Consider the following 16,347-nt stretch of genomic DNA (forward strand, 5'->3'; position numbering starts at 1 on the left):
GAAATCCTGTATGCTGGGTGTGGGTGTCTTCAAGTTACCAGGTGTGGGAATTTCAAATCCATCGGTCATGCTGATTTTTATAATGAACCATCAAAACCATTGGCAGCCACCAATATTCCTGACTATATTTTATTTATAGCCTACTGTAGTTGGAGGTTTTAATAGTTGGGATATCTGGAATTATCATGCAGCTTTCACACATTTATTTTTGATTAATTACTGAAAAAAACTAATTTTAAATGACAAAATTACCTGAACATCTATTTTCTTGCATTATTTTCTAATCCGGATGAATACAATATGTATATTATATTGTATTCCTACAATCTGTAATCCAGCATTTTATTTAGCTAGTAACATTTGGTAATACAGCTTTAACAATAAAATAAATTATCAAATTAATCCAAGCCAGATAATCAAATCTGAAAAAACTTGTTCTGAATCTAGTATAAACTCAAAATGCTTTTCATGAGAGCTAACTAAGTGATTATTAAGAGAAAAAAATGATCTGGAGATCTAAGTATATGTTTAACAACCTTATTGTTATGTACAAATAAGAACAGAAGGCACAATAGTGACAACAAATTTAATTATGTTTTGGGTAAAGTTTTTCTTCAAATTTATTTTACATTTTGTATAAAACTACAAATTTGTCTAAAATATAACTTAGCACCCTATAAATATGTCAAAATGACAATAAAAATCAAGTTCTTTACAAATTTGAGTTTTCAGAATTTCATACATAAAAAATTAACAATGTTAATGGAAACTAAAGACATTAACTCACTATTGGCACATGCTATTTTTAATATAAAAATAAATTGCTATTAAAATCTTAGTTCAGGTTGTTTATATACTCTTCAAAAAAAGAAACGCAAAAGGGTACAAATGGGTTATAACTCCGAGTTTATGTTTCCTACCGGTTCATGCTTTGTGAATATAAGGTCATTGCATGTCCCAAACACATTCCCACGGTTACATTCGATAAAACGCAGCTACTGTACAATAAAGTTCCAAAATGTGAATATTCGCAAAAACGCAGCCACGTGCAAACCATGTCACCACTGCACGTGCGTTGTCTGCACAGGTACCCCATACATGTTTCAAGCACAAGGCTTCTTGACACATTGGTACTAGATGAAATAAAATTGCATATTTTTTTTACCCAGATGAAACTATTATTTTTTACAACCAACACACTCACATTTATAACCAATCACAGGACTTGTGGTGTTCACTTCTCTATCAAAAGTTCGGTGCACCTCGAACTTTGACCCAGCCGGAAGTTATTTGGTTTAGTACTACCTATAGCATCATCCTAATCTTCATCCTCATCCTCGTCCTCATCCTTATCTTGATCATCTTCATCATCATCATCATCATCATCATCATTACAGTAATATAACAATTTCTTAACAAAGACATGGTTATGTATTTTGATTTTATACTTTCAGATTGAGGCTAGTGATCAGAAAGACAGCTTGATAGACGAAGCTGCAGCCAAGATAGCAAAGGCCAATTTGAATCATGCAGGGAGACCGCAAGTAAGTACCGTACAAATTATTTAATTTTCTGTCATTTATATTTCTTCAGCTGTTGTCTGTGATAACAAACCAAAAAAGGAATGTCAATGCAATTCAATTCAGTTCAGTAGAGATCACTTCCATTAATATTTAGTTGTACTACTAACAATGTTTAGTTGTACTAGCAACTAGGTGTACAACAGTTACTAACGACCGCCAATATTAGGGGAGTATAGTAGGTGGTTACAAGTGCTTTTTAACAAAGCCAGAAGTAACTAGTGAACACTCAAGAAGTGGTTAGACTAAGCCCACAGCTAAAAGCTGATGGGGAATGGAAGATGTGTGGCATAGATAGCCACAAGAGACAAGCACCTGTCATGGTTGGACTGAGATGTGGAAGTGAACAGTGAAAGAAGTTGAATGATAGGAGGATTTGCCAAATCAGGAAGAAATGAGATGGATTTTAAAGGCGAGAAAGGAAAAGGGACAATGGGATTTTAAAACAAAACAAAAAACAACAACAACAGTTAGTTGTGCTTTATATTAAAAAATGATAACCAAACTTAATGTGGGAAGCTAATCTAAGTGCTACTTTAATTACATATTGTTCCTTCCTTGCCAAATGGTATGGATGACCATCTGAAAGTCCTTCTGTTTAGGACATTAAATTCAAAGTTTGGGTAACATCACCAGTTGAGATTATAGAAGACAAGAGTGAAAGTGATACCAGTGTCCAAGAGAGAGTGAAATGAAAAGCACAGTGAAAACAAGAGAGCGAGTCAAACCATCGGGGAGAGAGGGTGTGCATGTCCCTGGCCTCTACAGATATGTCATTGCTAAATAAATTGCATATTTATAACTGAAAACCAGTGTAATTATATATTACACTACCATCCAATGAATCAGCCATTTCCATATACTTACCTTTTTTGACACCCAATAGCCGATGTGTATTTTTGTTCTGGGATGTTGTTAAACATTCATTCATTCATTCATTCATTCATTCCAATGAACCAGCCATTTGTGGCTCTTTGCTATATTAAGTGGTATCACGGTAACTGACAATGTCCACTGGTAACTCAATTTTGTTAAACCTGTCATCGTGTTTGTGTTTAGCCCAAGTAAAAGATGTTATATTATGCTAGTCTAGATTGAAGCTTTTATTCAAGTGTAATATTCTATTGTGCTGTTTTCTTTTTTCAGTCGTGTGTGTTTAGTGACATGATGATTCCATTTCATGTGATGGACAGCAATGGACAGAGTATCAATGTTAAGGTAAGAATCTTATATTTATTACATACTCATACATTCTTACTATAGTAATAAAGACCATTCTGACCATGCAATAAAAAAGATTTTTTATTGAACACATACAAAATCTCGCATTTGTGTTCATTCAAGTGACTTCATGTCCCTAGCCAGGACGTTTAGTGTTCTGTCATTTCCACAAATTCAACTAACTTTCCAGACAAAGTAACTTTATTTTATTAAACTTAAATTGTTAACCATTATATACAGAGGTGGGGTGTAATAACTTGTTTGTAGCACGCAAGATTTATATCACGTTAAGCGGTCACGTGGTATAATATTCTTGCGCACTATAAATTCATGCAATAAACAACATGTGGGAAAACAACTGGCATGCAGTTCTGTTTATTAATATCACCCTCTATGTTTAAAAAGACAGCTTATTATGTATTGATATTCAGTTCAGAATGTAGCTGTCCAGTCTTCGCAGCCTTAAGTTTGTTGGTGTTTATTTTACAGGTCCATAACACAAACACAGCGGCAGATATTCTGTTGCAGCTTAGACGCAAGATACCCAACTCGGAAGATTATGTTATTTATGAGGTGCTAAAGAGAGGTGCAATAGGTACATTTTCTTCTTCGTTATTTGCTAGATTACTTAAGATATTTGAGACATGGGACTGCGAAAACAATAGGGTCATGTGGGGAAGTATTTTAACAGGTTTTTTTCATAACAGCAACCACCTTTCTAAGAAGAACATTACAAATGTTCATTACTCTTATAGTGGAGATCTGTTATCAAGGCTACCTGCACAAAAGGACCACAGTTAGTAGGTTTTTCTTGTATGGATTTCAAAGACAGATTTTTACCAGACATTCATTTAGGAGAGGTCCAATGGGCCCACCTCCAGTTTTAGTGAATTACCTTTTTTTTGAAGGCCACAAAACTACAAAACTAAAATTCAATTAATATTACACCTCTGCCCCTGCACCCTTAATGTCTATTATGTGTACAACTGTTGACCATATACCTCTTTTTTTACAAAGTTTAAGAAACATAATAATTAAAAATGAATATAAGATGGATACACTTAGAACAGTTTTATCAAAAGTTCTTTGTTGAATATCGTAGACAGTTTTCACTACTAGTACTACTAAATTTGTATAATAAACAAATATATAAAAATAAATATATATGGTAGATATGTGATTTGTACCATTTGTGATTTTAATTTCAGAACGCCCGCTGTTGTCGTTTGACTACCCACTGTCAGCCATGATGGAATGGCAGAACTGGGAGGATGACATCCGATCAGAAGTGAAATTCATTGTGAAATCAAACAAAACACTAAATGAAATTGCCAGTGCTGTGAGTGTTATTTGTGGAGTCTCTATGATAATTACACTAATGTGAAAGAACCCTTGTTTCAGTTCAGTTTCAGTTCAGTTTTAGGTGCATTCATAGTTAAAACATTATTCATGGAGATTGGCTTATATCATGGTATTTCTTGGCTATATGGCTCACTGTATGTAAGATTTTTTGTTTTTCTGGAATTGGAATACAATTTGGGGGTTTTTAGGTTAAAAAAATGTGTCTACTGATTTATTTTTATTTTACACAACAAAATGTATTGAAGTTATTTGATATGTGTCAGGTATATTTCACTCATTTGTTTTATTCCAGTACATACCCGTTTCAATTTGTTCATGTTGGTCCAGACCTTGTTATTTAAGGGGAGCTATTTCACTCCTCATAACTCCCCTGGGACTAATTCAAGGAGAGCACGTTTTAGCTCCCCTTGGCATGTTGATTAAAAACAGATTGAAGAAAAAAAGTATTACAAAAGAATTAAATACCATTGCTCAATAGGGTAATATCTTAAATGGCTTCTCATAATTTAAGTTAAGGGAGCAATTAATTACCTTCCTCAAAAATAATTTTATGACAAGCTCTGTTGTTCATAATAAAATGCATTTTGTTTTTGGTTTGGATATGAGGTGTTACAGTATATTGTACGGCGAGCCTGTAACTTTAAGTTAAAGTCTAACTGTTGTTGATTCCTGTTTTCACCATGATCCAGGGGCGGGACGTAGCCCAGTGGTACAGTGTTCGCTTGATGCGCGGTCGGTCTGGGATCGATCCCCGTAGGTGGGCCCATTGGGCTATTTCTCGTTCCAGCCAGTGCACCACAACTGGCATATCAAAGGCCATGGTATGTACTACCCTGTTTGTGGGATAGTGCATATAAAAGATCCCTTGCTGCTTATCAAAAAGAGTAGCCCGTGAAGTGGCGACAGCAGGTTTCCTCTCAATATCTGTGTGGTCCTTAATCATATGTCTGACGCCATATAACCATCAATAAAATGTGTTGAGTGCGTCATTAAATAAAATATTTCCTTCCTTCCTTCCTTCAGCATGATCCAGGAGCATCGCTGTTTGCAGAAATAAAGTGCTGTGCACCTGGTGAAAAGAAACTCAAGAAGATGGCCTTCAAGTTTATCCAGGCAAAACTCACCAGCTACAAAGATGCTAAAGTAAGTGATTAAACTGCTCTTGTCCGAGAAACTTGGCACAGTTATTGGCGTTTAAATTTATGAGAAATGATTACGCCACCAGTTTAAATGCTGTTAAATGTAGGTGCTGGTTTCAAATACCAGTTCCAGGGCCCGTGCTTATAAAACTTTAACGTCTAGACTTAAATCTTTAATGAAGTCACATGTATGTAGTTTCTATGGCATTGTCATGGTGTTAAAGATTTAAGACGTTATTAAAGTGTTTTAGTCTAGACTAAAAGTTTAATAAGAATGGGGCCAGCTCGAACAGAGTGAGTGCATAGTTGAGTGGGTAAGTGTAAGGCTACTACACCAATTTCTTTAGTGTGTATACCACCAAATCAAATTCCACAGACAACAATAGTAACATGTGGATAAAACTCATACCTGCACCATATCATTTGACATATACCCCTCACCCTTAAAGTGAATTGGAAAAAATTGGGGGTGAAGCTGCTTATTTCAGAGATAACGTGTAGCATCTATGACTACCCTAGTTTTACAAAAAATGAAGTGTAAGGCTAATACATTGACTTCTTTATCACTAGCTAACCAGACAGTTCAGTGGTGAAGTGTAAAGATAAGATACTAACTTCTTTACCAATAACTAACCAGACAGTTCAGTGGTGAAGTGTAAAGCTACTACACAAACTTTTTATCACTAGCTAACCAGACAGTTCATTCGGAAGTGTAAGGCTTCTACATCAACTTCTTTATCACTAACCACAGTTCAGTGGGGAAGTGTAAGGCTTCTACATCGACTTCTCTATCACTAACTAACCAGACAGTTCAGTGGGGAAGTGTAAGGCTTCTACATCGACTTCTCTATCACTAACTAACCAGACAGTTCAGTGGGGAAGTGTAAGGCTTCTACACTGACTTGTTTATCACTAACCAGACTGTTCAGTGGGGAAGTGTAAGGCTTCTACACAGACTTGTTTATCACTAACTAACCAGACAGTTCAGTGGGGAAGTGTAAGGCTTTTACATCGACTTCTCTATCACTAACTAACCAGACAGTTCAGTGGGGAAGTGTAAGGCTTCTACACCGACTTATTTATCACTAACCAGACAGTTCAGTGGGGAAGTGTAAGGCTTCTACACCGACTTCTTTATCACTAACTAACCAGACAGTTCAGTGGGGAAGTTTAAGGCTTCTACACCGACTTCTGTATCACTAACTAACCAGACAGTTCAGTGGGGAAGTGTAAGGCTTCTACACCAACTTCTCTATCACTAACTAACCAGACAGTTCAGTGGGGAAGTGTAAGGCTTCTACACCGACTTCTTTATCACTAACTAACCAGACAGTTCATTGGGGAAGTGTAAGGCTTCTACACTGACTTCTCTATCACTAATCACTAACCAGACATTTCAGTAGGATTAAACTACATATATCACTCATGGGTCCATTGTGTCTTTCTCTCCCCCCCCCCCCCCCCCCCCCCCCCTTTGCTTTTTCTTCAATGTAATATGTAGATACTACAATAAATTAAACAAATTACCGGCCAATTAATAAAATGTGGGTTGTATTACTGCAAACCCAAAGTTCATGGATCCATGTTCTTGTGGGTATTTTTCAGTCTAATCATTCAGTGGATGAGTGGAATGTAGAAGATTTGATCTTCTACCATGGCGTCGATCCCAAGAGAATTGGATCTGGGGTGTCAGCAAGGTTAGTTGTATTAACATTTTAGCATGTGTGTGCATGCCTGTGTGCATGCCTGTGTGCATGCGTGTGTGTTTTGCGTTCACATACATGTGTGTGTTAAAGTGAAACCTGCATTGTGGCCACCTCTTAAAAAGCCACCTATCTTTATACCGTATACATCATGTTCTATATAATGAGGACAGGATATAGCCCAGTGGTAAATCGCTCACTTGATGCACGATCAGTTTAGGATCGATCCCCATTGGTGGCCCCAGTGGGCTAATTTTTGTTTCAGCCAGTGCTCCATGACTGGTGTAAGAAAGGCCATGGCATGTGCTATCCTGTTTGTGGGATGGTGCATATAAAAGATCCCTTGCTGCTAATCAAAAAGAATAGCCCATGAAGTGGCGACAGCGGGTTTCCTCTCTCTATATCTGTGTGGTCCTTAAGCATATGTCTGACGCCATATAACTGTAAATAAAATGTGTTGTTAAATAAAACATTTCCTTCCTTCTTCCAATATAATGTTGTGTAGTACAATTTGACAGATTGTATTTTAACCTGTTTTTAGAAAACACAGGTTATTACTCAAATGAGTGATTGCTTAATGCATTTTTGACTGTATATACAGATAATAATATGGTAAAACACTTTTCTTTTCAATGTCACCTAGCCTCAAACAAATGCTTATTGCCCTAAGGATAGTAGTCTGGTCCGAACATCCCAACAGCCATGTAACCGGAAGAGGAAGGAGGATGCAGTAGAAGAATCTTAGGCCATCCCATTGTCTGTTGGGATGTTCGGACCAGACTACTATCCAACTATGCATTTGTTTGAGGTCAAGGGAAGTACTCATGAAAGAGAAAACACCATTTTATTTATTCTGCTTTAGCTTGGAAAGTACTATGTGATTGTAACTCTTTTCAAACACGTGACATCCACATTTTGCAGAATATTACTTTCATGGTTACATTTTCTCATAGCTGTTAGTTGCTGGAATGGAATTGTTATTCTCTGTAATACAAAACATGTTGCTAGAATGATTAAAATTATTTTCTGTAATTTTGTTTTGCAGTCAGTGTATAACCTTTGTGGTGAAAGGAGAAAAGCAGAAGTAAGTAAAACTTATTTTGCTTTTCAGGGAACAATTCGCTACACAAGTTTCAGAGATCACTACACAATTTTAAAACATTAAACAGCAGTTGCTAATTAAGTTACAACTGACTAGAAATACCGTTAATCAAGGTTTTGACCCAAAAAAAATGTTCCCTGCTTTTACCTAAGTGAAAATGGACACTAATAATATTCCTTTGTACTTGTTTGTTTAACAGTAACAGGATGTTATTAGATTACAAACACTTGCTATGTTATAAAATTGACCCTAATAATATTCCTTTGTACTTGTTTGTTTAACAGTAACAGGATGTTATTAGATTACAAACACTTGCTATGTTATAAAATTGACCCTAATAATATTCCTTTATACTTGTTTGTTTAACAGTAACAGGATGTTATCAGATTACAAACACTTGCTATGTTATAAAATTGACCCTAATAATATTCCTTTATACTTGTTTGTTTAACAGTAAAAGGATGTTATCAGATTACAAACACTTGCTATGATATAAAATTGACACTAATAATATTCCTTTATACTTGTTTGTTTAACAGTAACAGGATGTTATCAGATTACAAACACTTGCTATGATATAAAATTGACACTAATAATATTCCTTTATACTTGTTTGTTTAACAGTAACAGGATGTTTTCAGATTACAAACACTTGCTATGATATAAAATTGACACTAATAATATTCCTTTATACTTGTTTGTTTAACAGTAACAGGATGTTTTCAGATTACAAACACTTGCTATATTATAGTCACTCCATTAAATACATGTATCAGCTGTTTCTGTTTGCTTATTATATATATATATATATATATATATGACATTACTTTATGAATGCCGTAATGTTAATACCTTAAGCTGTAGCTATATCTTCTTTTCAACCCTTACATGTACTTCAAATAAATAAGTTTTTAATTTTCAGACAGAAACATTTTACATACCAGTAGAGTAGTAAGAATTTTTTTTTTTAATCTGCATTTTAAATAAGCTGCCCCCCCCCCCCCCCCCAAAACAAACCCCAAACAACAAGACCAGAACATCATTGACATTCTGTATATTCACATTACATATGTCTGTGTGTATCATTGGTGCGTGTGTTAGAGTTGTTTGTATTATTATACGGGCCAAACAAAATAATAGTTGTGATTCCGATTACCCAACCATCCCTAGAAAAACTGAACATCCCTAACGTTTTTAAAGAAAATCACAAAAAAAAAACCCACACAAATGATGACCGAGTCTAAATTGATATCACCAGCAAGTAGATTTTTTTTTGGCACAATATTCAATGAGAATTAAATTGAGTTTGGTTTGTTCAATTGATACATATATCTTAGTATAAAATATTTCAGCCATAAGAAAAAAAAATTATACCAAAAAACTTTTTTTTGTTAGCCTACTTACCAATCTTAATTTTTCTGTCTTATGTAATCAGAATCACACATACTATTCTGTTTGGCCTAACAAATATTAGGGTTTTTTTATTCCAATTTTTTATTATTAAATTTTCGTTTCTTTTTTTGGTATAGGAGTTGGTTTGGCCGCTGTATGGTGTTTCTAAGCTCGGAGGAGAAACTTAAGTGGATGGCAGCTCTAATGACTGCACAGGTAAAATATAGCAATGCTAATTCAGAGGCTTTAAGTCACTGGGTGGGAACTCTTTGTGGGGATCATTGCAACCCCTGCAATTAAGTAAATGTTGAAGACAAAAAACATGTCATGGGAAAAAAAATCAAATATAGTCCATAACAAAAAAAATGTGCCATGGAGAATTAAAAACTCTATGGGCAACTGCAGGGGTTGGCCATTGGGGTTGGACAGTGTTGGTGAAATGACCAAGTTACAAACCGGATTTGTTCTGTAAATCACATGTGATATTTATTTCAAAAATGGATGGTTGTCTAATTGTTATTATGAAAAATGCCCAAGAAATCACCATTTGTGCCTAACTTCCATTAGAAAGAAAAAGTGAAATTCCCATTTACTCAAAGCTGTACAAGAAATTATGACACAAGATGGGTGGGAGTAAATTTTTTGCACAAACATGTTTTTAAAAAACAACAAAAATATTCAAAAAAGCTACATTTCTATTTGTTTTTACCTCCCACCATAGCCTTGTTAGTCTTTTTCTGGAATTTCTTTTACTTTGAACCAGTTACTGAACAGAGAACGATTTGTTAACTTCATTAATTGATGAATTTCTACTGTAATATAACTGATTACAATTTTCATTGGTTTCTGGGTACATGATATATAACCAGGTTTTCTGCCAGAGAGTACAAAAGTTGAAATTACGTACCCTAAAATCTTAGAAATTAATGGATTCATATTTATAATATTTAGAATGATTATAGTAAGAGAACAGCTGTATCAAATTTGTCAAAGTACATTAAATGCAGTGTCCAATTTAAAAATACTTCAAACCCATAACCACGTACAGTGAAACTTCTCAAAACCGGACCCTCTGTAAACCAGAATTCCCTCAAAACCGGACATTTTTCACGATCCTTTTTAAAAAATCTGTAAAGAACTTAACCTCTCTAAACTAGATACCCTTTAAAACCGGACATTTTACTTGATCCCTATGGCGTCCAGTTTAGAGGGGGTTCACTGTAGTATGGGTACTTATGATCTGTTTTGTTTTTATTACGTCCCTTCAAATTATTTTCTGGCAGAAAGCCTGATAAAATTCTTCCACCTTGGATTCATCTACTGTTCATTAGTTTCATTTTACTTGTTTCAGCTTTCTGGTAAGAGTCTCACATGACCAGGTGTGCCCTGATTAAACACTACCTTGAACAGTACAGACCAGTAACCAGTATCCAGCCTGGATGCCCGAATTCCCTGCAGGTTTACGCACTTGAATAAACTTATGTCATCTGTGATATTTATCAAAGCAACCAGTGCTGTTTGACCTGACACAGATCAAAATGCTGATGGCCTGTGTAACAGCTGAAGTCTTTATTTATGGAATATCAATACAGCTTATCAGTTTTATAACTAATAGTTCCGGTAGTTATGGCTGTGGATTACAAACAAGTTTGTGGCCTTCTAATGAATACACAAAGTGTCACAATTATCGTGTTTGACACCTGATACCTGCTGATGAAACAATGTGCTGGGGTGTCATTACATCAATATTCCTTCTTTTATTCTTTACTTTTTTTTTTAGTTTCTAATGGCCGTGTTATGTTGAATGGCATTAGGCAGGTTGTACTGTGGAAGTCCTATTTCTCCTGGCTATTAATTTACAACAACAACAAATTGAGGATTTCACAAGTGTTCTGCTGCTTGTCAGAAGAGGAATGTTTTCAAGATACAGAACTAGTGACTTTTTTTATTATTATTAAAAAAAATTATATGTTTTCAGCCTGATTAGTTGCTAAGTTGATATATCGTAGCTATATACGTAGCCTTGTTGGTGTTTACGTTGGCTAGAACACGATTAAGAAACATGTACACAGTGCAGTTCCCATGTAGCATTTTCGGTGGATGGTGTGTATATTATTGCCTGGTAGACTAATTTACTGAGACACAAAGACTGTGAAGCAATTGTTTATATTAAACTTTGTTTGTACTGCATTGCCCTTAAACAGAATGTTTGAGTGCTGATCTTAACGATAAACTGGACACTGATTTCTGTTGATGTCCAACTAAGTCATACGGTTAATATTAAATACTGTCATATCCAATGCCAATCTGTTGTAGAACGACTGGTGTATCAGAGGTAGTGGTATGTGCTGTCCTGTCGGTGGGAAAATACATATAAAAGATTCCTCGCAGCTAATGGGGAAAATGTAGCAGATTTCCACCAAAACAACAAATCAAAAATTACCAAATGTTTCACATCCAATAACAAATGATTAATAAATCAATTTACTCTAGTGGTATTGTTAAAAAAACCTTAAAAAAAACATTTAACTGTGAGTAGGTTCAAATCCTGTCAATATAAACTTTGTGTTTTTATTTTTCATACATGTACTATTTTTCAGATATTAAGTTTTAATGATATATTATTGAAATCAAAATGCTATCACTTATTTGTTTATATCATTTTATGTATTTTTAAAAAGATTTAAATGTCTGAGAATTGGTAACCCTGAGATATATGTCAAAATTCTTTGTGAATCTACATCTTCTATTTTATATGTGTACAGGCTTTCAAATTTCATGGAAATTATCATTTCCAGTAGTTTGTTGGTAGTGTATCAGTAAAATCACGGAACTCTATCATCATGTAAGACAATCCACCATTACCATTATTTTTGCGGCTTCTCGTGATTACCATAATCTTTAAAATCCTACGGCCTGCTGTATTGGGTACCCATAACAGCCACTTAAAAACATGACCTTTCATAGATGTTGTTTCAGCCTACAAATTATAACATGTATTATATTAAGGACAGCTGCTATAAACAAACCTTTTGTTATTGATTATGGTCATTTTTTAAATTGTATTATTGCACATTCGCAAAGGAATTCAAAGTGCCATCTCGGTCAATCTTTATGGATGATGTTTAAAATGAATTGGTGTGTATATGGTTATGTGAAATGATAGTTCCGATCTGGAGGAGCCTGTAACTGTGGTTCCGATCTAGTGGGGCTGTAACTGTGGTTCCAATCTGGAGGGGCTGTAACTGTGGTTCCGATCTGGAGAGGCTGTAACTGTGGTTCCGATCTGGAGGGGCTGTAACTGTGGTTCCGATCTAGTGGGGTTGTAACTGTGGTTCCGATCTAGTGAGGCTGTAACTGGTTCCGATCTGGAGAGGCTGTAACTGTGGTTCCGATGTGGTTCCTATCTGGAGGAACCTGTAACTGTGATTCCTATCTGGAGGAGCCTGTAACTGTGGTTCCGATCTAGTGGGGCTGTAACTGTGTTTCCAATCTAGTGGGGCTGTAACTGTGGTTCCGATCTGGAGGAGCTTGTAACTGGTTCCGATCTGGAAAAGCCTGTAACTGTGGTTCCGATCTGGAGGAGCCTGTAACTGTGGTTCCGATCTGGAGGAGCCTGTAACTGTGGTTCCGATCTGGAGGAGCCTGTAACTGTTGTAGAGCACTCACCTAAGGTGTGATGGGTATTAAGATCGATTGTCTTTGGTTGACCGGTTGAGGTTTGCCTCAGCCCACCCACTACCCCATGACTGCTATATCAAAAGCTGTGGCATGCTGTCATTAGACATTGTTGTTTAAAGGGAGCTATCACTTTACTCCCCTTCACTCTTTAGACCAGTTCAGGGAGAGTAATTTTCAGCTCTTTATCATGCAATTTTTTTTTTTCAAGTGCTATAAAAGTATTAAATATAAATGCTTAATATGATGATATCTTTAATGACTCCCAGTTATCTAAGTAAAGCTGCATTCTCACCGTGCAGTTTGTTGCACCGACGTGTCGCATGCGATTAGTCGTAAGAAATAGGACATGTTCTAATCAGTACGACTTTGACACGACATGGGTGTTCTCACAGTACAATTTGATCACATTCGACAAGTCAGGGTGACTAATTGTGTGATGAGAACGCCACTTTAGGATAGCAATGAAACACGCTCCTCGGTTTGTTTTCACAGTGAAGTCTCTGTCCTTTCACTGGGAATATACTTATGAAAGAGGTTTTACTGCTGTGTGGTAAGACTAGTCCATGTGATATCAGCAGATTTCTTATCTCACTTCCGGGACCAAGTGATCATACTACATGTATGTTAAGACAACATAGAGCCATTGTTTAAAATGTGCTGAGATGTCGTTAAACAAACATTCCTTTCCTAAAAGCTGTTATTTGTTGTTTATTGAAAATGCGAAGAATTGTTTAGTCTTATTCTTGGAATATGAGTCATAAATCATCTTTGAAATACATTCCCAAATTTTCTCAGTGTTTATACTTCATTCCACTGCCAACTTACACTTCCACCGTGGCCATTTTTATAATATACATAATTTGTCAGTTTAAAATAAACATAATAGTTGAAGTTTCCGTCGTCTTCTATCTTTTTTTTTAGAAGTTGTTTCTTCCATCTAGTTGAAATGGTCAAAGTGAAATATATTTTTACTGTTATTTGTTAATGTATAAAGAGGGTTCTAAAATTGTGCAATAAAAATAAAACTGAAACCAGAATCGGATTTACATTAAAAAAAACTAGCACGTTTAAAAGCATCGGCCAAACAGACTTCCACGTGTATATGCTACGTTCTTTTCGAGAATTATTGTTTTTATATTGCCAAAGATAGACAAAAACAACTTATGTTCTCTGTTACTGGAAATGTTAATGGCATTACTGTCGACATCTATTAGCTGATATCGTTATTCATGTTTGGTGTCTATAAACTTACATTAATTCATTCCTTGGGTAGCTTTCTACTGAAGCCACTTCTGTTTAATTGTATATGTGAATATATCGGAGTGGATTTGTGTACAAACCATAGTTAGCATTTTTTACATTTTCTTTTTCATTTTATTTGTGATAATGATAAACTGAAACTGAAAATAAAAATTGTTCGCAGCTGTTTTATTTTTCTGCAGGGAATGCTATGTATCTGCAGTGCAGATTTTTTCAGGAAAATGTATAAATATTTGCACTTACGTATTGGTAACATTCCGATTAATTTTATTGGGCATTGCTAGCTTAACCCAGTTTGACCAAATAATCAGGTGCAAGTTTTACGATTGAGTAAAACTGAGTCCAAGTCAGAATTACTTCTCTGCTATTTTCGTGGTCCTTATACACTAATGATTTGTTAACTTATAATTCAGTAATACTTTACCAAACTTTAATTAGTATTGATATAAAGAAATGTACCACTGCTAGGAATATTTACCGGTAAATAGTTTTAGTATTTTTTCCTGTAAAAATTGAAACAAATCTCAAAATCAAATAAAGCTATTTATGTCATATTGGAATGATTTAGTTAATAGTTTTAACAAAGACAACAACTTTCACCTCAAAGGTGTTGGTATAAAGTAGCAAACAAATATAAATTTACAAAGCATAATGAATATTGAAGCAAGTATTAATACTTTGGGGCTGACTGATGAATGATGACAAAGTTTCAGCCAATTCTCTGTATATAAGTTCAGTCTTGTACAAATACAGGCCTCTGATAACTTGAAATGTATGTACTTGAACCGGTAACTCATTTACGGATTACACAAAAATCAGGACCTCCTTTTATGAAGCGATCTTAGCACTAAGATCACCTTAAGTGCAGAAGGTAGTTAATTATGCATTTAAGGTGGTCTTGGTGCTAAGACAGGCTTCATAAAACATGTCCCATGTAAACCATTCATTTTGTGTGACTGATTATGACCATGTAAATCATATCCTAAATTTAATGTGCAAATGAAAAATTGTTTTTGCGAAACTAGATTTACATGAACAAAACGATTGTTAACATAAAGTTCAGAGGCCTGCAGTTGGTCACCTTGAATGAGCAACAATCTGTTGCCACTTTGGAGGGACCATCTTGAGTTTGCAGCCATTGTAAGATGTTTTCAACTAACAGAGCCTTTTTAGTGACTGAAGTATCATAATACATGTAAATAATATATTGGTGTACATGTATATATTGGCAGTTATTGCAGCCATTGCAAAATAACTGTTTTTAATGTAGGTTATTTGTATAGCTCATTTAAAAAAAAAAAAACATTTAAAAGACGATATTTGCCAAATAGCTTCTTTTTTAAATCATAGTGACATTTGTATAGTTTTATCTTGAATCATGAACGCGAACCGATAAACATGAAAACATTAAAAAAAAAAAAGATGGCACCATTGAAGCGTTTGACAGCCTGAGCTAGCACATGTTTAGACAAAGAGAGTAATAAAGTCACCACTGATTGGATGAAATTTGACCTCTACTGGCTCTAGAGATAACAGTACATGTAGCTGTTCTGCTTACTCCCACTTGTTAACAAAAAAGGTGGAAGCCTTTTGTTAATTTTAAAATTCTTTATAATTGGATACACTACATTGAACAGTCAACAATAAATACATTTATAGATTATTTCAGTATATTTTATGCTATTTTAAGCAGTTTGTATTGCACAAAAGCCTCTTGCTTCAGACTTGGACACTCGACCCGACAGAGCTCCATACATAGGTGTTGACAGGTGTTGATTGTAACCAGTTCCAAATTCTGGGTCCTTTGTTTTAATTGGAGTGTAATACCTTGATGGCTCTCTAAACCAAGAATAGTGCTATCGTTAACGTCTGTTTAATCTCTTGACCAGCTCAACGACTTTGACAAA

The 16,347-nt window shown here is 35.2% G+C and overlaps 1 protein-coding gene across 5 annotated transcripts in view; it reads left to right on the top strand.

Annotated features, from left to right (window-relative positions):
* The window catches only part of LOC121374327 (arf-GAP with Rho-GAP domain, ANK repeat and PH domain-containing protein 2-like), a 123,237-nt gene extending 107,428 nt beyond the window's left edge, over positions 1-15,809 (top strand). For all 5 annotated transcript variants that reach the window (XM_041501390.1, XM_041501389.1, XM_041501392.1 and 2 more), the window contains 9 exons: positions 1,455-1,544; positions 2,727-2,798; positions 3,291-3,396; positions 4,010-4,140; positions 5,187-5,306; positions 6,908-6,999; positions 8,051-8,089; positions 9,637-9,715; positions 10,851-15,809. In XM_041501390.1, the coding sequence (XP_041357324.1) occupies positions 1,455-1,544; positions 2,727-2,798; positions 3,291-3,396; positions 4,010-4,140; positions 5,187-5,306; positions 6,908-6,999; positions 8,051-8,089; positions 9,637-9,715; positions 10,851-10,874 (753 nt within the window). In that variant the 3' untranslated portion in view covers positions 10,875-15,809. The remainder of the gene's footprint in view (positions 1-1,454; positions 1,545-2,726; positions 2,799-3,290; positions 3,397-4,009; positions 4,141-5,186; positions 5,307-6,907; positions 7,000-8,050; positions 8,090-9,636; positions 9,716-10,850) is intronic.
* Positions 15,810-16,347: the final 538 nt, after the last annotated feature.

Source organism: Gigantopelta aegis, chromosome 6 (assembly GCF_016097555.1).
Source record: "Gigantopelta aegis isolate Gae_Host chromosome 6, Gae_host_genome, whole genome shotgun sequence".
Classification (NCBI taxonomy): domain Eukaryota; kingdom Metazoa; phylum Mollusca; class Gastropoda; order Neomphalida; family Peltospiridae; genus Gigantopelta; species Gigantopelta aegis.